Below are 24,591 nucleotides of genomic sequence, written 5' to 3' on the forward strand. Positions count from 1 at the left end.
TATGAATTTTAAGATTTTTTTTCTACTTCTGCAAAAGTGTTATCGGGATTTTGATGGGGTTATGTTGACTCTGTAGATCTGGGTACTGTGGATATTTTGACACTATTGTCTTCCAGGTTCTGCCAGCATGAAGTGCCTTTCCATGTATTTGTGTCTTTTTACATTTCTTTCATAATATTTTGTAATTTCAATGGTCCAAGTCTTCTGACCCCTTGGTCACGTTAATTTCTAAGTATTTTATTATTTTGGATGCTCATTATAACGAGGTCCCCCCATTTCCTTTTGGAAAGCCTCACTGTTAGAGCGTAGAAACATGCCTGGCCTCTGCGTGCTGCTCTTCGCACTGTAACATTGCTGGCCCCTCTTATTCTGATGGGGCTTTGTGTGTGCAGTCTTTAGGGCTTTCTCCGTACAAGCTCATGTTACCCGGAAGCGGACACAGCCCCACCCCTTCCTTTCCAGTTCGGATGTCTTGTATTTCCTTTTCCCGCCTGGCTGCTCTGGGTCAGCCAAGCTGCCTTGCCTCGTTTCTGCTCTGGGAGGAAAGCCTTTGGGTTTTCACGGTTGAGTGTGATGGTTGCTGTGGGCTCTTCTTACGTGGCTTTGTTGTATTGAGGTGGTTTCCTTCTATTCCTAGCATGTTGTTAGTGGTTTTTTTTTTTTAATTATGAAAGGTTATTGAATTTTGTCAAATACTTTTTCTGTATCAGTTGAGATGATCACATGGCTTTTGTCTTTCTGTTAATGCAGTGCATTACATGGATTGATTTTTGAATCTTGAACCATTCTTGTGTTCTGAGATCTTACTTGATAGTGGTGTATAATCCTTTTTATGTGCTGTTGAATTCAGTTTGCTAGCATTTTGTTGAGTTTATATCGGTTTCCATCAGAAATATTGGACTATAATTTTCTCTTTGTTGGTAGTATCTTCCGCTGGCTTTGGTTTCAGGGTAATGCTTAACTCATAAAATTAGTTTGAAAGCGCTCTTTTCAGTTTTTTTAGGGAAAGTGTGAGAAGGAATGATCCCAGTACTCTTCCAGATGTTTTTAAAGAATTACCCAGTTAAGCCATCTTGTGGGTGGCTGTGCTTTTCTTTGTTGGGAGATTTTTGATTCAGTGTCCTTACTGATTATGGGTGTGTTCAAATTTTCTGTTTCTTCATAATTCAGTACTGGTAGAGTGTATGTTTCTAGAAATTTATCCATTCCAAAATTATTCGATTTGTTGGTGTATGGTTTAGTTTCTTATAAGGCCTTCTCTTTAATTTCTGACTTTAGCTGAATCTTCTCTCATTTTTTCTTAATCTGAGAGTTTGTCAGTTTATTGATATTTTCAGAAAACTAACTCTAACCAGTCCATTCTGAAGGAGATCAGCCCTGGGATTTCTTTGGAAGGAATGATGCTGAAGCTGAAACTCCAGTACCTTGGCCACCTCATGCGAAGAGTTGACTCATTGGAAAAGACTGTGATGCTGGGAGGGACTGGGGGCAGGAGGAGAAGGGGACGACCGAGAATGAGATGGCTGGATGGCATCACGGACTCGATGGATGTGGATCTGAGTGAACTCCGGGAGATGGTGATGGACAGGGAGGCCTGGCGGGCTGCGATTCATGGGGTCACAAAGAGTCGGACATGACGGCGCGACTGAACTGAACTGAGCTCTAGAAAAGCCTTGTTGATTTTCTTGCTCTTCTTCTGTCCCGCTTGTTTCTGCTTCAGTCTCTGTCATCATCTTCTCCTTCTGTTCGCTTTTGGTTCAGTGTGTTCGTTTCCTAGTTCCTTTGGGTTTAAATTAGGCTGATGATTTCTTTGAATCTTTCAAAAGGAAACCTATTCTTGTCTCAATGCACTAAGATATTATCTTTTGTTTTCTTCAAATTGAAATGTTTAATTTATTAGGAGTTAATTTTTATGTATTTTTGAGGTAGGGATCTTATTTTTATGTCTTTTTATATAGATAGCCCAGTTGACTAAACTATTCATTTAATAGTTAATCCCTTTCCTGCTGATTGGAAATGCAGGTTTTGTCATATGCCAAATTCCTGGGCGTGCCTGTGAGTCTATTTCTAGGCTAATTAAAATTCCATTTGTCTGCTTGCCTCTGCCTGAGTCAAAACCAAAAAATCTGAAGGACCATAGCTTTATGGTACATCTTTAACCTGGGAAGGTGAGATCTTTCTTCTCTTTACGCTTATCCTGTGTTTCTCTGTTTCTTATTCCTAACTTCCCTCCTCCCTCACCACTGTCTTCTCCATTCTTGGTCTTTTGTTCCTCCATGTGAATTAAACTTATAAATTAATTTGGAGAAAACTGTGATCTTTGGATATCAAATCTTCCAATATGAATTTGCATAAATATTCATCTTCTCCCATTTATTTCATTATTTGTCTTTCAGTAATATTTTCTGATTCTGTGATAAATTTATACATGTATTAGATTTTCTATTTTTAAAAATTAGTTTATTCAGTTTATTTGGAGGCTAATTGCTTTACAGTATTGTAGTGGTTTTTGCCATACGTTGCATGAATCAGCCGTGGGTGTATATGTGTTCTCCATCCTGAACCCCCCTCCCACCTTCCTCCCCATCCCACCTCCCAGGGTCATCCCAGTGCACCAGCCCCAAGCACCCTGTCTCATGCATCGAACCTGGACTGGCGATCTGTTTCACATATGGTAACATACATGTTTCAACGCTGCCCTCTCAAATCATCCCACCTTCGCCCTCTCCCTCAGAGTCCAAAAGTCTGTTCTTTACATTTGTGTCTATATTGCTGTCTCGCATACAGGGTCATCATTACCATCTTTCTAAATTCCATATATATGCGTTAGTATACTGTATTGGTGTTGTTCTTTCTGATTTATTTCACTCTGTATAATAGGCTCCAGTTTCATCTACCTCATTAGAACTGATCCAAATGCATTCTTTTTAACAGCTGAGTAATACTCCATTGTGTATATGTACCACAGCTTTCTTATCCATTCATCTGCTGATGGACATCTAGGTTGTTTCTATGTCCTGGCTATTATAAACAGTGCTGTGATGAACATTGGGGTACACGTGTCTCTTTCAGTTCTGGTTTCCTCGGTGTGTATGCCCAGCAGTGGGGTTGCTGGGTCAAAAGGCAGTTCTATTTCCAGTTTTTTAAGGAATCTCCACACTGTTCTGCATAGTGGCTGTACTAGTTTGCATTCCTACCAACAGTGTAAGAGAGTTCCCTTTTCTCCGTACCCTCTCTAGCATTTGTTTTTTGTAGACTTTTTGATAGCAGCCTTTCTGACCGGCGTGAGATGGTACGTCATTGCAGTTTTGATTTGCATTTCTCTGATAATCAGTGATGTTGAGCATCTTTTCATGTGTTTCTTAGCTATCTGTATGTTTTCCTTGGAGAAATGTCTGCTTAGTTCTTTGGCCCATTTTTTTGACTGGGTCGTTTATTTTTCTGGAATTGAGCTGTAGGAGCTGCTTGTATATTTTTGAGATTAATTCTTTATCAGTTGCTTCGTTTGCTATTATTTTCTCCCATTCTGAAGGCTGGCTTTTCACCTTGCTTAGAGTTTCCTTCGTTGTGCAAAAGCTTTTAAGTTTAATTAGGTCCCATTTGTTTATTTTTGCTTTTATTTCCATTACTCTGGGAGGTGGGTCATAGAGGATCCTGCTGTGATTTATGTCAGAGAGTGTTTCGCCTATGTTTTCCTCTAGGAGTTTTATAGTTTCTGGTCTTACATTTAGATCTTTAATCCATTCTGAGTTTATTTTTGTGTGTGGTGTTAGAAAGTGTTCTAGTTTCATTCTTTTACAAGTGGTTGACCAGTTTTCCCAGCACCACTTGTTAAAGAGATTCTTTACTCCATTGTATATTCTTGCCTCCTTTGTCAAGATAAGGTGTCCATAGGTGCGTGGATTTATCTCTGGGCTTTCTATTTTGTTCCATTGATCTATATTTCTGTCTTTGTGCCAGTACCATACTGTCTTGATGACTGTGGCTTTGTAGTGGAGCCTGAAGTCAGGCAGGTAGATTCCTCCAGCTCCATTCTTCTTTCTCAAGACTGCTTTGGCTATTCGAGGTTTTTTGTATTTCCATACAAATCTTTAAATTATTTGTTCTAGTTCTCTGAAAAATTCCGCTGGTAGCTTGATAGGGATTGCATTGAATCTATAGATTGCTTTGGGTAGTATACTCATTTTCATTATATTGATTCTTCCAATCCATGAACACGGTATATTTCTCCATCTATTTGTGTCCTCTTTGATTTCTTTCATCAGTGTTTTATAGTTTTCTATATATAGGTCTTTTGTTTTTTTAGGTAGATTTATTCCTAAGTATTTCATTCTTTTCATTGCAGTGGCAAAAGGAATTGTTTCCTCAATTTCTCTTTCTGTTTTCTCATTGTTAGTGTATAGGAATGCAAGGGATTTCTATGTGTTAATTTTATATCCTGCAACTTTACTATATTCACTGATTAGGTCTAGTAATTTTCTGGTGGAGTCTTTAGGGTTTTCTATGTAGAGGATCATGTCATCTGCAAACAGTGAAAGTTTTACTTCTTCTTTTCCAATCTGGATTCCTTTTATTTCTTTTTCTGCTCTGATGCTGTGGCCAAAACTTCCAGAACTGTGTTGAATAGTAGTGGTGAGAGTGGGCACCCTGTCTTGTTCCTACTTTAGGGGAAATGCTTTCAGCTTTTCACCATTGAGGATAATGTTTGCTGTGAGTTTATCTTACATGGCTTTTATTTTGTTGAGGTGTGTTCCTTCTATTCCTGCTTTCTGGAGGGTTTTTATCCTAAATGGATATTGAATTTTGTCAAAGGCTTTCTCTACATCAATTGAGATAATCATATAGTTTTTATCTTTCAATTTGTTAATGGGGTGTATCCCATTGATTGATTTGTGGATATTGAAGAATCCTTGCATCCCTGGGATAAAGCCCACCTGGTCATGATGTATGATCTTTTTAATGTGTTGTTGGATTCTGATTGCTAGAATTTTCTTAAGGATTTTTGCCTCTGTGGTCATCAGTGATATTGGCCTGTAGTTTTCTGTTTTTGTGGCATCTTTGTCCGGTTTTGGTATTAGGCTGATGGTGGCCTCATAGAATGAGTTTGGAAGTTTACCTTCCTCTGCAATTTTCTGGAAGAGTTTGAGTAGGATAAATGTTAGCTCTTCTTTAAATTTTTGGTAGAATCCAGCTGTGAAGCCATCTGGTCCTGGGCTTTTGTTTGCTGGAAGGTTTATGATTATAGCTTTAATTTCCGTGCTTGTGATTGGTTTGTTAAGATTTTCTGTTTCTTCCTGGTTCAGTTTTGGAAGGTTGCACTTCTCTAAGAATTCGCCCATTTCTTCCAAGTTGTCCATTTTATTGTCATATAGCTGCTGATAGTAGTCTCTTACGAGCCTTTGTATTTCTGTGTTGTCTGTTGTGATTTCTCCATTTTCATTTCTAGTTTTGTTGATTTGACTCTTCTCACTTTTTTTCTTGATGAGTCTGGCTAATGGTTTGTCTGTTTCATTTATCTTCTCAAAGAACCAGCTTTTAGCTTTGTTGATTTTTGCTATGGTGTCCTTTGTTACTTTTTCATTTATTTCTGCCCTAATTTTTAAGATTTCTTTCCTTCTACTAACCCTGGGGTTCTTCATTTCTTCCTTTTCAAGTTGCTTTAGGTGTAGAGTTGGGTTATTTATTTGACTTTTCTCTTGTTTCTTGAGGTGAGCGTGTATTGCTGTGAATCTTCCCCTTAGCACTGCTTTTACTGAAAATCCCAGAGGTTTTGGGTTGTTGTGTTTTCATTTCCATTTGTTTCTATGCATATTTTGATTTCTTCTGTGATGTTGGTTATTCAGAAGCGTGTTGTTTAGCCTCCATATGTTTTTAGTTTTAATAGTTTTTTTCACTGTAAATAAGTAAAGTCACTCAGTCGTGTCTGACTCTTTGTGACCCTGTGGACTGCAGGCCACCAGGCTCCTCAGTCCATGGGATTCTCCAGGCAAGAATACTGGAGTGGGTTGCCATTTCCTTTTCCAGGGGATCTTCCCAACCCAGGGATCGAACCCGGGTCTCCTGCCCTGGAGGCAGACGCTTGTAGTTGACATCTAACCTTAGCGCATTGTGATCAGAAAAGATGCTTGGGATGATTTCAGTTTTTTTTTAATTACCAAGGCTAGATTTATGGCCCGGGATGTGATCTGTCCTGGAGCAGGTTCCATGTGCACTTGAGAAAAAGGTGAAATTCTTCCTTTGGGGGTGAAATGTCCTATAGATATCAATTAGGTCTAACAAGCCCATTGTCTCCTTTAAGGTCTGTGTTTCCTTGCTAACTTTCTGCTCAGTTGATCTGTCCGTAGGTGGGAGTGGGGTGTCCACATCTCCCGCTCTTGCTGTGTTGCTGGTAATCCCCCTCTCACCTGTTAGCGTTTGTCTTACACACTGCAGTGCTCCTACGTTCAGTCCAGTCCAGTCGCTCAGCCGTGTCCGACTCTTTGCGACCCCGTGAATCGCAGCATGCCAGGCCTCCCTGTCCATCACCAACTCCCGGAGTTCACCCAAACTCCCGTCCATCGAGTCGGTGATGCCACCCAGCCATCTCATCCTCTGTCGTCCCCTTCTCCTCCTGCCCCCAATCCCTCCCAGCATCAGAGTCTTTTCCAATGAGTCAACTCTTCGCATGAAGTGGCTGAAGTACTGGAGTTTCAGCTTCAGCATCAGTTCTTCCAAAGAAATCCCAGGGCTGATCCCCTTCAAAATGGACTGGTTGGATCTCCCTGCAGTCCAAGGGACTCTCAAGAGTCTTCTCCAACACTACAGTTCAAAAGCATCAATTCTTCAGCGCTCAGCTTTCTTCACAGTCCAACTCTCACATCCATACATGACCACTGGAAAAACCATAGCCTTGACTAGACGGACCTTTGTTGGCAAAGTAATATCTCTGCTTTTCAATATGCTATCTAGGTTGGTCATAACTTTCCTTCTGAGGAGTAAGCATCTTTTAATTTCATGGCTGCAGTCACCATCTGCAGTGATTTTGGAGTCCCCCAAAATAAAATCTGACACTGTTTCCACTGTTTCCCCATCTATCTGCCATGAAGTAACAGGACCAGATGCCATGATATTTGTTCTCTGAATGTTGAGCTTTAAGCCAACTTTTTCACTCTCCTCTTTCACTTTCATCAACAGGCCTTTTTACTTCCTCTTCACTTTCTGCCATAAGGGTGGTGTCATCTGCATCACCTCTATATCTGAGGTTATTGATATTTCTCCCAGCAGTCGTGATTCCAGCTTGGTGCTTCTTCCAGCCCAGAGTTTCTCATGATGGACTCTGCATAGAAGTTAAATAAGCAGGGTGACAATATACAGCCTTGACATACTCCTTTTCCTATTTGGAACCAGTCTGTTGTTCCATGCCCAGTTCTAACTGTTGCTTCCTGACCTGCATACAGGTTTCTCAGGAGGCAGGTCACGTGTATATATGTTTATAATTATTATATCTTCTTGGACTGACCCTTTGATCATTATGTAGTGAGCTGCTTTTTCTCTTTTCACTGCCTTTATCTTAAAGTCTGTTTTATCTGATGTGAGTATTGCTACTCCTGCTTTCTTTTGGTCCCGATTTGCATGGAATGTCTTCTTCCAGCCCTTCATATTCAGTCTGTATGTGCCCCTTGGTTTGAGGTTGATCTCTGGTAGACAACATATAGAGGGGTCTTGTTTTTGTATCCATTCAACCAGTCTTTGTCTTTTGGTTGGGGCATTCAACCCATTCACGTTTAAGGTAATTACTGATAAGTATCCCGTTGCCACTTTCTTTGTTGCTTTGAGTTTGAGTTTATACACCTTTTCTTTGTTTCCTGTCTAGAGAAGATCGTCTAGTGTTTGTTGAAGAGCTGGTTTCGTGGTGCTGATTTCTCTCAGCTTTCGCTTGTCTATAAAGCTTTTGATTTCTCCTTCATATTTGAATGAGATCCTTGCTGGGTACGGTAATCTGGGTTGTAGGTTTTTCTCTTTGATCACTTTAAGTATGTCCTGCCATTCCCTTCTGGCCTGAAGAGTTTCTGTTAAAGATCAACTTTCCTTATGGGAATGCCCTTGTGTGTTATTTGTTGTTTTTCCCTTGATGCTTTTAATATTTGTACTTTGTGTTTGATCTTCATTAATTTGATTGATATGTGTTTTGGGTGTTTCGCCTTGGGTTTATCTTGTTTGGGACTCTCTGGGTTTCTTGGACTTGAGTGGCTATTTCCTTCCCCATTTTAGGGAAGTAAAACTGAATTTTGAAGAACAGCTTTAGATGTTTCTCCTAAGTTACAATACATAGCATTTTTACTATTCATTGTGCTTTTTTCCTTGGGCCATGAATTTTTTAGAAATGGGTTCTTAAGTTTTCATGTGTATAGAATTTTTGAGTTTTCTTTTTGTAAATGATTTTTAGTTTTATTGCTTTCTGTTAGGACAAGAAAACATATATGGCTTTATTTCTGTGGTTTTTGAGATTTGCTTTGTTACCTATTATTTGCTTAATTTCTGTGAATTTGCCTCAGATACATGTAAAGACTATGTGGTCATTCTCTCAAGTGTTAGATGTCAGGTTTTATTTGTTTTCGTGAATGTCGTGCTTATCTTTCATGGCTTCACCAGTTATTTCACTGCTTGGTCAGTCAGCTATGAAAGAGATGTGTTACAGTGCCCACCGTGATTGTGAATCTGTCCAGTTCTTCTTGGAGCTCTCACCATTTTCATTTTGTATAATTTAAGTCACTTCAGAATTTTTTGAGTAGAGTATATTAGTCTTGGATTAGTGTTATTTCCTAGTGAAACATTCCTTTTATTATTATGTGGAATGCTGAGTGTGTGCTAAGTCACTTCAGTTGTGTCCGACTCTTTGTGACCCCGTGGACTGTAGCCCTCCAGGCTCCTCTGTCCATGGGATTCTCCAGTTAAGAGTCCTGGAGTGGGCTGCCGTGCCCTCCTCCAGGGGAGCTCCCTGACCCAGGGCTCAAGCCAGCGTCTCTTCTGTCTCTGGCACTGGTGGGCGTGCTCTTCACCACCAGCGCCCCCAGGGAAGCCCATCGTTTTACAGGGACTGTGCCTAATTTTAATAATTTTTTAGCCTTAAAGCTAATTCTGCTGCTATGGATAAGCACACTCCGGCTTTCTGTTGGTCAGTGTTGGTCTGATGTATCTTTTGCCATCTCTTTACTTTCAGTATCTCTTTGCCATTGTGTTCCGTATGTGTCTTTTGTAAATAATATGTAACTGGATTTTGTTTTTGATCCGGAGAGTTTCTGTCTTTTAAGTCGTGACTTAAATCTGTAATTATGAGTGCTGATACAGTTCTATTTCTCTTTTCTTGCTGTGTATTTCTATTATAATTTCTCTTTACTTTTTTCCCTTCTTCCCTGTCTTCTATTTAAACGATTTAGATTTCTTCATTTCATTTTTCAGTGGTCTGAGAGTTATATATATTTTTTATCTATTCTTTGAGGGGTTATTACCCAGAAATTTTTAATTTACACAAGAGTACCTTGGAGATACCTTGGGTTCATTGCAGACCACCACAACAACGTCAGCCACGTGAGCGTTTTGGTTTCCTAGCGCACATAAAGGTCATATCTACATTTCTCTGCAGTCTGGCAAGGGTGCTACAAATACCATTATGCCTAAAAAAAGTACATATCTTTATTTAAAAATACTTTATTGTTAAAAACGCCAACCGCTGCCTAAGCCCCCAGTGAATTGTAGTCTCATAGCTGGTAGAGGATCTTGCCTCAGTGTTGACGGCTGCTCACTGATCAGCGTGCTGTTTGCTGGAGTTGGGCTTCCTGTGTGTCTTAGTAAGAGAGCAGTGAAGTTTGTTGCAGCAGTTGACCTTGCATTTCACAAATGATTTCTCTGTAACATGCAATGCTGTTCAGTAGCGTTTTACCCAGAATAAAACTACTTTCAAAACTGAAAACCTCTCAAATCCTGCAAGGAGACCCAACCAGTCCATCCTGAAGGAGATTAGTCCTGGGTGTTCATTGGAAGGACTGATGGTGAAGCTGAAACTCCAATACTTTGGCCATCTGATAGGAAGAACTGACTCATTGGAAAAGACCCCGATGCTGGGCAAGACTGAGGGCAGGAGGAGAAGGGGATGACAGAGGATAAGATGGTTGGATGGCATCACTGACTCAATGGACATGGGTTTGGGTGGACTCTAGGAGTTAGTGATGGACAGGGAGGCCTGGCGTGCCTCGGTTCATGGGGTCGCAAAGAGTCGGACATGACTGAGCGACTGAACTGAACTGATGTAACATTCTAAATCTTTTATTGTTATTTCAACAATATTCACAGATCTTCTCCAGGAGTAGATTTGAAGAAACCACTTTCTTTGCTTGTCTATTAAGAAACAACTCATCATGTGTTAAAATATAAAACTGCAGCAGTTTAGTCACGTCTTCTTCCCAACAGAAGGCTGTTCTGTCCACACTGGAGATTTCTTGGTTTTGTAGACACCTGCATTATTATGTAAGCTAGATCTTCTGGATAACCTGCTGCAGCTTTTGTATCAACACTCGCTGCTACAGCTTCTTTTGTTAAACCTCCTGAGCCAGCCGTTGCTAGCTCCACCTTTCTTTTGCAGCTTCCTTGCCTCTCTCAGGGCGCCATAGAATTGAAGAGTTAGGGCTTGGCTGTGGATTAGACTTTGGCTTTAGAGAGTGGTGTGTGTAGCTGATCTGATTTATCCGGACCTCTGAAACTTTCTCTATATTATCAATAAGACGATCTCGCTTTCTTATCATGTGTGTGTTCCCTGGAGCAGCACTCTTAGTTTCCTTTGCATTCACAACTTGTCTAACTGTTTCATGCAAGAGGCCTGTGTTTTGACCTTCTAGGCCTTTGACATGCCTTCTTTGCTGAGCTTAATTATTTCTAGCTTTTCATGTAAAATGAGAGCCTCAAGACGTTTCCTTTCACTTGAACCCTTAGAGGACACTGCACAATTACTAATTGGCCTAATTTCAGTATTGTTGTGTCTCAGGGAACGAGGGGTCTGAGATAAAGATGAGAGTTGGGGGAACAGCCAGTTGGTGGCAGGTCGCATATAACATTTATTGATTAAGTTTGCTGTTTTATATGGGCCCAGTTCTTGGCACCCCAAAACAATTACAAGAGTAACATCATCAAAGATCGCTGATCACAGTCTACCATAAGAAACGTAACAATAATGAAAAAGTTGGAAATATTGCAAGAATTAACAAACTGTGACCCAGAGACGGGAAGTGAGCCAACTGGAAAAACGAGGCCAACCACCTGGCTTGTCTGGGGTAGCACAGGCTTCAGCCTGTAAGAAGATCAGTGTCTCTGAGACACCGTAAAGCAGGCACAGTGAAGGCAAGCGTGCCTATGCGCCGGCCGCACGGAGCCTGAGGCGGCCGTTGTGTCTGTGTGGTCACGACCATCACCGGAGCCCTGGAACGCTGTGGCCCCAGCTGTCCAGATGGTTTCACTCACTGTTACTCACTGGCGAAGGCAGGGGCACCCACTCCAGTGCTCTTGCCTGGGAAATCCCAGGGACGGAGGAGCCTCGTGGGCTGCAGTCCATGGGGTCGCTAAGAGTCAGACACAACTGAGCGACTTCACTTTCACTTTTCACTTTCATGCACTGGAGAAGGAAATGGCAACCCACTGCAGTGCTCTTGCCTGGAGAATCCCAGGGACGGGGGAGCCTGGCGGGCTGCCGTCTCGGGTCACACAGGGTCGGACACGCCTGACGCGACTCAGCAGCAGCGTTGTCGCTACTACTTTATAGTCTCTCCTGTGTTAGATTTCCCCATGCTGATTGTCTCCCTGTGTTAATAATTATTATTTGTGTAATTATTATTTTCATTTTATAAATTCAAAACTTGTGTAGATTTTCTCAATTATTTACTCATTGTTTCTACTCACTGTTGCTTTTTACAGTTTACTCTTCTTGTGGGTTCCGTTCAGTTCTGAAGCCCACCCTTAAATGTCTTTTTAACAAGGATGACTAATTAGTGAACTCTGTCTTTGTCTTGCTGCTGCTGCTAAGTTGGTTCAATCAAAATGGTTTTATTTTGCCCTGCATATTGAGTGGTAATTTAGCTGGATGGTTTCTGTTTTGGGTATCTTTTTATTGTAAAATAAAATACATACTGAAAAAGCAAAAGCCTAGCTTGGTGAACTATGGTTATTACTACAAGGCAGACCCTTGCACACTGCCGCTCACGCACTTGCCGCCCGTGTATCTGTTCTTATTCAGTCTGCTTGGGGCTCTTGCAACATTCAGGACGATTTTCTCAAACATGTCTGTACCTACAGTTCTCTTTCATTCTGTCTACTCTGCTTAATCTATTTTTACTGTATTTTCCAACTGTGCCATCTACTGCATTAGCTTTCCATATGCTGCTAGCTTTTCTATGCGTCTGTGTTGTTTTGCGTATATTTTCCTTTCCTTATGTCCTTCATCTTTCACAACATTACTGGGGTTTTCTAGATGACTATTCTAGTGTTTCGAGTAATCCTCCTGTTTTATTTACGCAGTGTAGCAGTTCACTGATTTGTAGCTTTGAGACATTCCAGGGCTTTATTTGTGTGAATCCCGAGGCAGCCAAGTTGTGGGGATTCCTCTGGCTCGGTCGTGTTTTCTAGAGCATCGCCACCCGGGGCCAGATTGTGCACTTTCTTGCCCTCAGTTCAGCTCAGTCGCATCTGACTCTTCGTGACCCCATGGACTGCAGCCCACCAGGCCTCCCTGTCCATCGCCAACTCCCAGAGTTCACTCAAACCCATGTCCATTGAGTCAGTGATGCCATCCAACCATCTCATCCTCTGTCGTCCCCTTCTCCTCCTGTCCTCACTCTTTCCCAGCAGCAGGGTCTTTTCTAATGAGTCAGTTCTTTGCATCAGATGGCCAAAGTACTGGGAGTTTCAGCTTCACCATCAGTCCTTCCAATGAAAATTCAGGACTGATCTCCTTTAGGATGCACTGGTTGCATCTCCTTGCAGTCCAAGGGACTCTCAAGAGTCTTCTCCAACACCACAGCTCAAAAGCATCAATCCTTCTGCACTCAGCTTTCTTTATGGTCCAACTGTCACATGACCACTGGAAAAACCATAGCCTTGACTGGACAGACCTTTGTTGGCTAAGTAATGTCTGTTTTTTAATATGCTGTCTAGGTTGGTCATAACTTTCCTTCCAAGGAAATTTTATGGCTGCAGTCACCATTTGCAGTGATTTTGGAGCCCAGATAAAGTCTCTCACCAGTTCCGTTGCTTCCCCATCTATTTCCCATAGAGTGATGGGACCAGATGCCATTATCTTAGTTTGCTTAATGCTGAGTTTTAAGCCAACTTTTTCACTCTCCTCTTTCACTTTCATCAAGAGGCTCTTTAGTTCTTCTTCGCTTTCTGCCATAAAGGTGGTGTCATCTGCATATCTGAGGTTTTTTATATTTCTCCCGGCAATCTTGATTCCAGCTTGTGCTTCCTCCAGCCTGGACTTTCACATGATGTACTCAGCATAGAAGTTAAATCAGCAGGGTGACAATATACAGCCTTGACGGACTCCTTTCCCTATTTGGAGCCAGTGGCATAATCAATAAAGCAGAAGTAGATGTATTTTTTTGGAACTGTCTTGCTTTTTCAGGGATACAGTGGATGTTGGCAATTTGATCTCTGGTTCTTCTGCATTTCTAAATCCATCTTGAACATCTGGAAGTTCTCAGTTCATGTACTGTTGAAGCCTGGCTTGGAGAATTTTGAGCATTACTTTAGTAGCGTGTGAGATGAGTGCAGTTGTATATGAGTTTCAACATTGTTTGGCATTGCCTGTTTTGGGATTGGAATGAAAACTGACCTTTTCCAGTCCTGTGGCCACTGCTGAATTGAAACAGCTCCACTGGAATTCCATCACCTCCACTAGCTTTGTTCATAGAGACGCTTTCCAAGGCCCACTTGACTTCACATTCCAGGGTGTCTGGCTCTAGGTGAGTGATCACACCGTCGTGGTTATCTGGGTTGTGAAGCTCTCTTTTGTACAGTTCTTCTGTGTGTTCTTGCCACCTCTTCTTAATATCTTCTGCTTCTGTTAGGGCCATACCATTTCTGTCCTTTATTGAGCCCATCTTTGCATGAAATGTTCCCTTGGTATCTCTGATTGTCTTGAAGAGATTTCTAGTCTTTCCCATTCTGTTGTTTTCCTCTATTTCTTTGCACTGGTCACAGAGGAAGGCTTTCTTATCTCTCCTTGCTATTTGGAACTCGGCATTCAAATGGATATATCTTTCCTTTTCTCCTTTGCTTTTTGCTTCTCTTCTCTTCACAGGTATTTGTAAGGCCTTCTCAGACAACCATTTTGTCTTCTTGCATTTCTTTGTCTTGGGGATGGTCTTGATTCCTGCCTCCTGTACAATGTCATCAACCTCTGTCCATAGTTCTTCAGGTACTCTGTCTATCACATCTAATCCCTTGCATCTATTTCCCGTTCTAGCGGGAAAGAATAAGTATAGGTCCCAAATCTGTAAGAAGCACAAGCCTCGGGATTTCAGCAGAAGAACACTTATTTGTTTGTTTTTAAACCTAGGGCTCAGACAGAAACAAACCTGTGCTGCTGGATGAATTTATTTTTTCTAGACTCTGCTTTCACTGAGTTTTCAGCTTTCTTAAATTCCAAGGTTTACGCAGGAGTGGCAGTTGCAGTCCATCTCATCTGAGCCGACAGCCTCCTCTTTTGTCCGAGCGAAAGTGCTGAAGTTCAGGCTTCTGACTGTGGAGGTCTGGAACGCTGCCCGTCCCTCTCCTTGCTGCTGCACCCACCTCCTGCGCTGCCCTTGGCCCTCGGCACCTGCTCCGTGGCTGGCACCAGGGCTTGACCTGTCTGTCTTGTGAGCAGAGACTTGGAGGATTAGCAATGCCATGTTTCTTCTTAAAAGTATAACATTTCTACATAGACTCCTTGTGAGGAGATGTATCGAAATTCAGATGGGAAAAAAGAGCATGGGGGAATAAGATTTTCTCTGGTAACTGTATATTTAACTCATGAATTTATCTGTTATAAGCAGGTAAGATCAAGATAAAACATTGGCAAATAAAAACTAGGCAGGATTTCGTCTAGTGTTTACTGAGAAGCACCTGAGAATCTGACAGTTGAGTCCCTGAGAAGGAAACCAGGCCTTTGCCCAGTGTCATCTGGTCCTTCTCTCAGGCGCAATGAAGCCTCCTTGATCAGCTGTTACTTAAACCCCGCACCGCTCCGTGATATGTGCCAGGGTGGTGCACACTGCTTGGCATTCTCACATCAGGTGAACTCTCCTGCACAGTCTGAACCCTGCAGTAACTTTCATACTGATGTTGCTTATAAAGTAGCGTGAACTTACAGGCTGATTGCCTGTCTCCTTGAGAAAAATGTTAATTTTTAAGTGAATAAACAATAACCTTAATACAGTTTACCTATACTATCCTAGCCTTTTTATAAAATACTTCACAACATATAACCTTGAAATCTTTTTGCCCCTACCAGAAACATTCCCCTGTCACATTTCATCAGTTTAATTTCTGGGCATAGTGATCTGGAAGGCATTCAGCGTGTACTCTGGATAATAAGCACCTTCCTAGGTAGATAAAGACAAATTCAAAAGTAAAATTGGGGCTTTTTTTTTTTTAAACGATGAAAGATAGTCTTAGGAAATTCAGACTGACCCATTAGAAGCTTGAACCTGGAGGGAATGAGACTTCCATTTGGAACAGAGAAAGAGAAAACAGATGCAGAATTGCAAGGGCTATAAATGGCAATGTTTCAAAGTAGCAGAGGCACTTGAGAAATGTTTTATCTTTGTTTACTGTTATTCCTCGGGGACTGGAAGTTCTCATTACTTGAGCTTAATTTTTCTGTCTCTTAGAATTTTTATAAAATAAATAATTATCTCAATTATTTATTAGTGTAGACACTACCTACATCCCCCACTCCCTCAAAAATAGCTAAAGTGAATTTTGAAAGAGCTCAGAAATCTAATGAAGAAGATAGAAGAAATGCCTTTGAGGGTTTTTGTGGTTCTGAGGTTCCTGTATGTCAAGACCCTGGAGAACTGAGCTACATTATGGCACAGTTCTCATTGTCAGATAAAGAAGAAAACAGACATGGAAAGTGGCGGTGGCTCTCAGGGCTTTCCCACAGCGATCGGAAGATCCACATGCGCCACACTCATTTCACGTGAAGCCGATGAATAGCTAGCATTTGCAGAAGAGTGCGGGTTTCTGTGACTTTTAAGTTGTAAGATGTAAACATTGTTGCACACTTAAGATATACGCAGTTCCAGAATGGCTTGTAACACGGCTGTCATCATCTAGTCCCTAAGCTGTAACCGACTTTTGCAGCCCCATGGCCTGTACCTCACAGGCTCTTCTGTCCATGGGATTTCCCAGGCAAGAATACTGGAGTGGGTTGCCGTTTCCTTCTCCAGGGGATCTTCCCAACCCAGGGACTGAACCCACATTGCCTGCATTGGTGCTCAGGCTCTTTACCAGGGAGCCACCAGAGAAACCCATATATACATATGAACGTACGTGCTTTGCTGTGCACCTGAAACACTGCGGATCGGCTAACTTCAATTTAAAACGTAATTAATAAGACAGTTTACTGGAATTTGCAAAACGAGATGAGATTAAATGATAAATACTCTGACTTAGCAATTTTTACTTGTTTATTTTTGTCAGCTATGTAACGATTTTTGCTTAATATTCCCAAAAGGGCTATTGCATGATAAATAATATATTGCCTATTTAATAATATGTTGGTGTATAAATGTATATTTATATTGTATAAATATCAGCAACCTCAGCAATACGAAGGATGCCACTCTAATGGCCAGAAGCAAAAAGGAACTGAAGAGCCTCTTGACGAGGGTGAAAGAGGAGAGTGAACAGGCTGACAAAACTCAGCATTCAGAACCCTAAGATCATAGCACCCGGTCCCATTACTTCATGGCAAATAGAAGGGGAGAAAGTGGGAGTGGTGATAGATTTTCCCTTCTTGGGCTCCAGAATCACTGCAGATGGTGACCGCAGTCATGAAATTAGAGGATGCTTGCTTCTTGGGAGGAAAGCTATGACCAACTTAGACAGCACAGTAAGAAGAGAGATGCCACTTTGCTGACAAAGGTCCATCAGCCAAAGCTGTGGTTTCCCAGTAGTCACGTGCAGACATGAGAGCTGGACCATAAAGAAGACTGAGTGCCAAAGCGTTGATGCTTCTGGACTGTGGTGCTGGAGAAGGCTCTTCACAGTCCCTTGGACAGCAAGGAGATCAAGCCGGTCAATCCGAAAGGAAATCCACCCTGAATTTTCATTGGAAGAGCAGATGCTGAAGCTGAAACTCCAATACTTTGACCAGCTGATGCAAAGAGCTGACTCATCGGAAAAGACCCTGATGCTGGGAAAGGCTGAAGGCAGGGGGAGAAGGGGGTGACAGAGGATGAGATGGATGGATGGCGTCACCAGTGCAGTGGAGGTGAACTTGGGCAGACTTCAGGAGATAGTGAGGGACAGGGAGGTCTGGCGTGCTGCAGTCCGTGGAGTTGCAAAGAGTCAGACGTGACTGAGCGACTGAACAACAAAAACTTATCAATAGAAACACGATGTATTTGTTTTTATGAAGTTGGGGTTTTTTAAAAAAGTAATTTTGTAGTATTTGTTTTTTAATAATTCAGTGAAGAGATGAATGCCTCCTAATGCACACTTTCTTCAGTCTAAGCATATCTCACAAGCTGTTTCCAATTTTTTTATCACTTTCTATACTCAAATTTATATGAAATCAGTTTTGTTTAGCTTTAATCTTTCTAGTATTTTGTTATGAAATTAGTATTTGGTACTAAAGTGATGAAGCAGAGAGATAATGACATTTATGTCTGGTTTATATTAGCTGTTCAGTGAGATTTTATTCTGCCAGCTAACAAGAAAATTTTCTCCACATCTAAGTATAACTGAATTATTTCTTTTAGTTTCTTGGGGAATAGTAATCTTTCAGTATATGTATTACATAAAAAGAAATGAGTCATAAACCATATAAAATTACACAGTTATTTTTATTTATATAAAATTATTGATCTATATGTATCATAACCAAGTAGTTTCAATATGTTTGTTATCACGGTCTAAATAAATTCATTACAGTCATTATCTCTGAGCTTAATTGTTCAGCCAATAAAATCGGGAATTTCTGTCACTTCTGTGTTGGAGCTTCCCAGATGGCTCAGTAGTAAACAGCCCACCTGCAATGCAGGAGGCACAGGTTCAGTCCCTGGGTCAGGAAAATTCCCTGGAGAAGGAAACGGCAGCCCACTCCAGTACTCTTGCCTGGGAAGTCCCATGGACGGAGCACCTGGTGGGCTGCAGTCCCTGGGCTCGCAAAGAGCTGGACACGACTCAGCAACTAAACAACCTGAGCCATTTCCGTGGCATTGCTGGGGCTGTGTTCTTTACATTTAAAATTGGTAAGTAGGAAGAATTCTTAACGGAACCTTGCTGGTGGTAGAAAAATAGAGTGTAAATTGGAAGACTTTCCCTAAAATAGTTTTGTAATGTGTTTTAATGACACCCACGTGTAACCCAGGTAGCAACAGTTAGAACTGGACATGGAGCATCAGACTGGTTCCAAATCGGGGAAGGAGTATGTCAAGGCTGTATACTGCCACCCTACTTATTTAACCTACATGCAGAGCACATCGTGAGAAACGGTGGGCTGGAAGAAACACAAGCTGGAATCAAAATTGCTGGGAGAAATATCAATAACCTCAGATATCATTATGGCAGAAAGTGAAGAACTAAAGAGCCTCTTGATGAAAGTGAAAGAGGAGAGTGAAAAAGTTGGCTTAAAGCTCAACATTCAGAAAACTAAGATCATGGCATCTGGTCCCATCACTTCATGGCAAATAGATGGGGAAACATTGGAAGCAGTGGCTGACTTTATTTTGGGGGGCTACAAAATCACTGCAAATGGTGACTGCAGCCATGAAATTAAAAGATTCTTGCTCCTTGGAAGAAAAGTTATGACCAACCTAGACAGCATATTAAAAAGCAGAGACATTACTTTGCCAACAAAGGTCCATCTAGTCAAAGCTATGGTTTTTCCAGTAGTCATGTATGGATGTGAAAGTTGGACTGTAAAGAAAGCTGAGCACCAAAGAATTGATGCTTTTGAACAGAGGTGTTGGAGAAGACTCTTGAGAGTCCCTTGGACTGCAAGGAGATCCAACCAGTCCATCCTAAAGGAAATCAGTCCTGAATATTCATTGGAAGGACTGATGGTGAAGCTGAAACTCCCAGTACTTTGGCCATCTGATGCAAAGAACTGACTCATTAGAAAAGACCCTGCTGCTGGGAAAGAGTGAGGACAGGAGGAGAAGGGGACGACAGAGGATGAGATGGTTGGATGGCATCACCGACTCAATGGACATGAGTTTGAGTAAACTCCAGGAGTTGGTGATGGACAGGGAGGCCTGCGGAGAAGGCAATGGCAACCCACTCGAGTACTCTTGCCTGGAAGATCCCATGGACGGTGGGGCCTGGTGGGCTGCAGTCCATGGGGTGGTAAAGAAGAGTCTGACATGACTGAGTGACTGAACTGAACTGAACTGCCTATAAAATTTCACATGTAGCCAAATGAATGTATATTATTAAAGAAGAATTATTTTTCCCCTATTTAATATATCTGCATAAAAATTCAGATATTTTTCTTCTTTATTATACTGTGATATGATGCAATTGGTCATTTTTTTAAATTACTTGATTTTTTAAAGTATATTTTCAAGTTGATATATTAAATTAGCCCTTTTCGAAGTAGTACAAAAGAGAAACAACTGCCTTTAAGAGACAGCATTCTTTTAGGACATCTCTGCTCATCAGCACTGAGCCCACCGGTGGCAGTGCCAGACTGGAGCGTGATGATGAGGCCAGAAAGCGTCTTCACACCCTTTTCCGTCTTCGGGTCCCGTTTTCCCTTCTTAGCATTCGATCCCCCCTTTCCCTTAAGGTTCCCAGTGGTTTTCCAGTCTTGCTGATCTGGGAATAAAGTCGTTCACACTAAAAGTTTGGTGTTAGTGGTGAAGAATCAGCCTTCCAATGTAGGAGACGTAAGAGACATGGGTTCAATCCCTGGGTCGGGAAGATCCCCTGGAGAAGGAAATGGCAAACCACTCCAGTATCCTTGCCTGGAGAATCCCATGGACAGAGGAGCCTGGCGGGCTGTAGTCCACGCAGTCGCAAAGAGTCGGACACGACAGCGTCTGAGCATATAGCTACGTCCATACAGTGCCCCTTCTAGGGTTTTTGTCTTCTTACAGGAACAGTTGTAAAACATCAGTGATTGGAGTATATACATGTACAGAGAAGAAGAGGGACTGAATGCCTTCACGGATGGATGGATTAATGAATGATTGCAGGGTTTCAGGGTTTAAAAGGTTTACCCATTGGCCCCGTACCGCTGGGGTGGCCAAAACGTATGTTTGGACTTTTCCGTAAGAGAGTAACCCGAAAACCTGAGCGAGCTTTTTGGCCAGCCCAGCATACAGATGTGTAGACACTGGTTTGTCCCGATGAGACGAGTCTGCCAGGTAGATGCTGCCACTACTTTCTACTGTGGTATATCTTGACATTGCCATGTGGTGGTAACTCTTTTTGTCAGTTTTCATACCAGCTTAAAATTAAATCTCTTTTTGTTTGTTTGATTGTTTTAAGGCTGAAAGAGCATATTCCTTTTGTGGAACCATTGAATACATGGCGCCAGATATTGTCAGAGGGGGAGACTCAGGACATGACAAGGTGGGTTCTGTTTTTGACACTTCCTGATGTACCTCCATAAAATGTATAAGAACCCTACTTAGACTTTTACTAGACCTACTCCCACAACAGACGTCTTCAACTGACAAGTTTAGGACTAGCAATAAGAAGGTCTTACCAGATCCATGCCCACAATATAGTCTTAAGATAACAAGTACATAAGGCCCTGATAAGGCCAGTGAGTGGGGCGCTCTCCCTTCGGATCTCTGTGTCAGAGGCTTTCTCTGTCCTTTTTATACTTTAGGAAAACTCTGTTACACACACACATACAAAGAATCCTAGTTAGTAATTTAGGCTCTTCTAGTGTTTCCTTTTTTTCCCCCTTTCCTTTGCATACACAAACATATTATGATATCTAGTATTTTGGAAGAAAAAGATAATAGAAAGCTTAAGACATTCTAGATTTCCCTTTTTTTCCAAGTTTTGTCAATGAGGATAATTTTTTTGTTGTAGAGAGTAATACTCTTGTTAAGGGAAACCACAAAATCAACTGATTCTTGAAATAATAATTTTTCTGTTATTTCCATCGTGTCATGCCTTGAGCAGAGCATCAGTTGTAACCCTGAATAAAACAAAAATCACTTTGGTTTCATGTGATCTGGCCTTTTAGGACACAGCTGAGCCACAGTGCAGTACAGAGGGGTCATGGACGCCCAAACAGTTCATCCTGTTCCCGCTGGAGTCATGCAGCTCTGCATTCAGGATGGTCCAAGTTTGTTTTCCTAAGCCCTCTAAGAAAAAGCTTGTTTTTTTTACTCTCCTCGCTTCCCTTTGAATGTGCAGAGTGAAAAGTGTACATGAGGCATTCTGAGTAGTTTTAAAATCTAGGTCAGATGTTTTTTCTTGCTATAATGGCAACGCACTCCAGCATTTTGCCTGAAAAGTCTCATGGGCAGAGGAGCCTGGCAGGCTGCAGTCCAGAGGGTCACAAAGAGTTGGACACGAATAAGCACAAAGTCTTGGATTAAAGGGTACAGATTTGTTAGATTCGTTCAGTTCCTTCTTAACACTCTTGCTTTATTAGTAACATTCTGGAAATAAAGAACTCTGCGTTTTTCATTCCTCATCTCCCCATCTCCCTCCTCCCCTTTCAAAATCTCACATACACTGTGGGAATGTCTTAAGGGTGGAGAATCAGCAGTCGCCTTGCTAATGACCAGTCGTGTATTTAAGAGCCCTTAGGGGTTCTTCAGGTTTGTGTGGTGTTGGCTTTAGTCCACGACTGGGAATCTGGTGACGGATCTGCGTAGTTTGTGAGCGCGGTTCGTAGCCAGCGTTCTGTGGATCCTGACTCAGATGGCAGTAAAGATGCTTGTCTAAAGAATAAACAACTGAGATTTGGTTTAGATGTTTTTGTTACATATTTTCTTTAACATAGCTCTGGGCTCACCAACTTGACGTCATCTCTCTGAAACCTTGGCCCTGAAATTTGGGAGCAGAGGGTTTAACATTTTAGCTTCAGTTAATTTCTCACTGGCGTCAGCTCATGTATTCAGCAGTTATTGAACTTGATTCACCTAATTGTCAAAGAACTAATTTTCAGTATATCAAGATTCTTCGAATTTAGTAAAAATATATATAAATTGCTATATGAAAATTAAATGTATAATTTGCTGTGCTCTCAGTTAACTGGCTTTATAAATTGTTTTCTAAATTAGACCACACTTTATATTATTTTCAGCCTTTTCATTCCTCCCACAAACTGAAGACTGTTAGATTGACGTGATGTGTCCCATAAGAGGAACTGATTTAGGTGGTTATGTAAAAGTAACTCCTTTTGATGGGTTATTTTTCATTTTCATTCTTCGGCTTTAAAAAATTTCATATTTATCAGAACTGAATAATCAACAAAAATGCTGATTAATACTTTTTTGCCCTATTGTCGTAAGTCAGTTTTGCTTAGTTAAAATTTTAAAACTTCACTTTTAAGAAAATTTTTGAGGGAGACGAAGAGGGCAGATTAGGAGTTTTGGGTTAGCAGATACAAACTGTCACGTCTAGACTGGATAAAAGCAAGGTCCTTCTGCACAGCCCGGGGAGCTGCGTTCAGTACCCGTGGTAGATCGCGATGGGAAAGGAGACTGAAGAGAGTGTGGGGGTGTGTGTGTGTGTGTAAAACTGAGATAATTAGTTAATATTCAAGAAAATGAAATGTCTTTTATTTTATAGGCAGTTGACTGGTGGAGTTTAGGTGTTCTAATGTATGAATTACTAACTGGAGCATCTCCGTTCACTGTTGATGGCGAGAAGAACTCCCAAGCTGAGATATCGAGGTAAGACCTGACAAAATAAAATAAATGTGTTGTTTTCTCAAAGGACCTGATCAAATTTCTGCAATCTGGCTGATACAAAAAATAATTTTTTTAATGGCGTAGACAAAAATGGGGTAAGCAGTAAACTGCCAGTTACGTTTCCATAGGATGCAGCTTTATAGCCCTCATATCTCTTTATGCTTCAGATGCTCAGTTAGGCCTTACTTTCCATACTGTTGTAACTTTATCTCCAAAGCATTTACCATATTGTCTTAAGAAAAAAAAGAAAGTGAAGTCACTCAGTCGGGTCCAACTCTTTGCGACCCCGTGGACTGTAGCCTACCAGGCTCCTCCGTCCATGCGATTCTCCAGGCAAGAGGACTGGAGTGGGTTGCCATTTCCTGCTCCAGGGGATGGAAGCCGGGTCTCCCTCGTTGCAGGCAGACGCTTTACCCGCTGAGCTACCCGGGAACACAGCCTGTGTTTACTTGCTGGGTGCTTTTTCCCAGTGTATACATCATGTAAGTTCTTTGTGACCTCAACATAAAGAAACAGGAGTCATTTTTCAGATCATGGGTATAAGCCCAGGAGAAACAGATACCCTGAGATCACCGTCGTGTAGGCTCTCGTGGCCTTATTCTGTTCCTTTCCTGCGGAGCAGTCTGCACAGGGCGGCACTGCCTCTTTGCTTGTGTTATCTGACAGTGTGTCTCTCCCACTGGGCTGTGAGCTCCGAGAGCCGGGCGACTCTGGCTTTGGTCCTCACCATGGTGCGCTTGGAGGGCTCACCACGCAGAGTCCAGTGAATGTTTTCGGAATGAAATGAGCTGATGACCAAATGAGCGAAGCATGATGAAGCAGTATACTGATTACTCGTTATGTTTCTGTCCAGTTTTTACTTGAATTTTGTAACTTTGAGAACAGATTTGACATTAACCATTGAGACTTCCACCGATTACCAAGATGGAATAACAGGGACCAGGTTTACTTCCCTTCCTGAAACAGTGTTTTAAATGGGCAAAAATATGTGAAACAACAGTATTGAAGACTTTGAACACCCAGCAGTGAAGCCCAGTGAACGCTGAGAGACGGGAAATAAACGAGGTGAGCCCCTTTGACTGCCGAGCTTAGGCCTCAAGAGAGGATGCAGGCTGCATTTCTGGGGGGAAATGCCGTGGAGCTGTGATGGAAATGACGACTCAGCAAGGCCGGCGAGGCTGGGGTCTGCAGAGCAGTGCTGGAGAGGAGGAGGCTGCAGGAGAAGTCCGGAGCTCTGTGGGGGGAATCCTTCAAGTATTAGCTGGTTAAGCACTGATAAGGACGTGTACGAGGAAACTACTCAATCTGCTTACCTAAGATGTTATTTCTCTCCAAATTGATGTAACAGAGTCAGCACAATTAGAATCCCAACAGGCTTTTTTGTTTTTAGTTGAAATTGACAACTTGGGTCTAAATGCATAGGCCTGGCAGAGCCCAATCACCTTTGAAAGAGTAGACCAAATTTGATTTG

The 24,591-nt window shown here is 41.8% G+C and overlaps 1 protein-coding gene across 7 annotated transcripts in view; it reads left to right on the forward strand.

The window, feature by feature from the left end:
• The window catches only part of RPS6KA5 (ribosomal protein S6 kinase A5), a 184,900-nt gene that overhangs the window by 117,034 nt on the left and 43,275 nt on the right, over positions 1–24,591 (forward strand). For 6 of the 7 annotated variants that reach the window (XM_018053831.1, XM_018053829.1, XM_018053830.1 and 3 more), the window contains 2 exons: positions 20,728–20,811; positions 22,999–23,102. In XM_018053831.1, the coding sequence (XP_017909320.1) occupies positions 20,728–20,811; positions 22,999–23,102 (188 nt within the window). Of the gene's footprint in view, positions 1–20,727; positions 20,812–22,998; positions 23,103–23,921; positions 24,186–24,591 lie in introns of those variants that run through there. The other variant, XM_018053835.1, reaches the window with a different exon arrangement.

Source organism: Capra hircus, chromosome 10 (assembly GCF_001704415.2).
Source record: "Capra hircus breed San Clemente chromosome 10, ASM170441v1, whole genome shotgun sequence".
Classification (NCBI taxonomy): Eukaryota; Metazoa; Chordata; class Mammalia; order Artiodactyla; family Bovidae; genus Capra; species Capra hircus.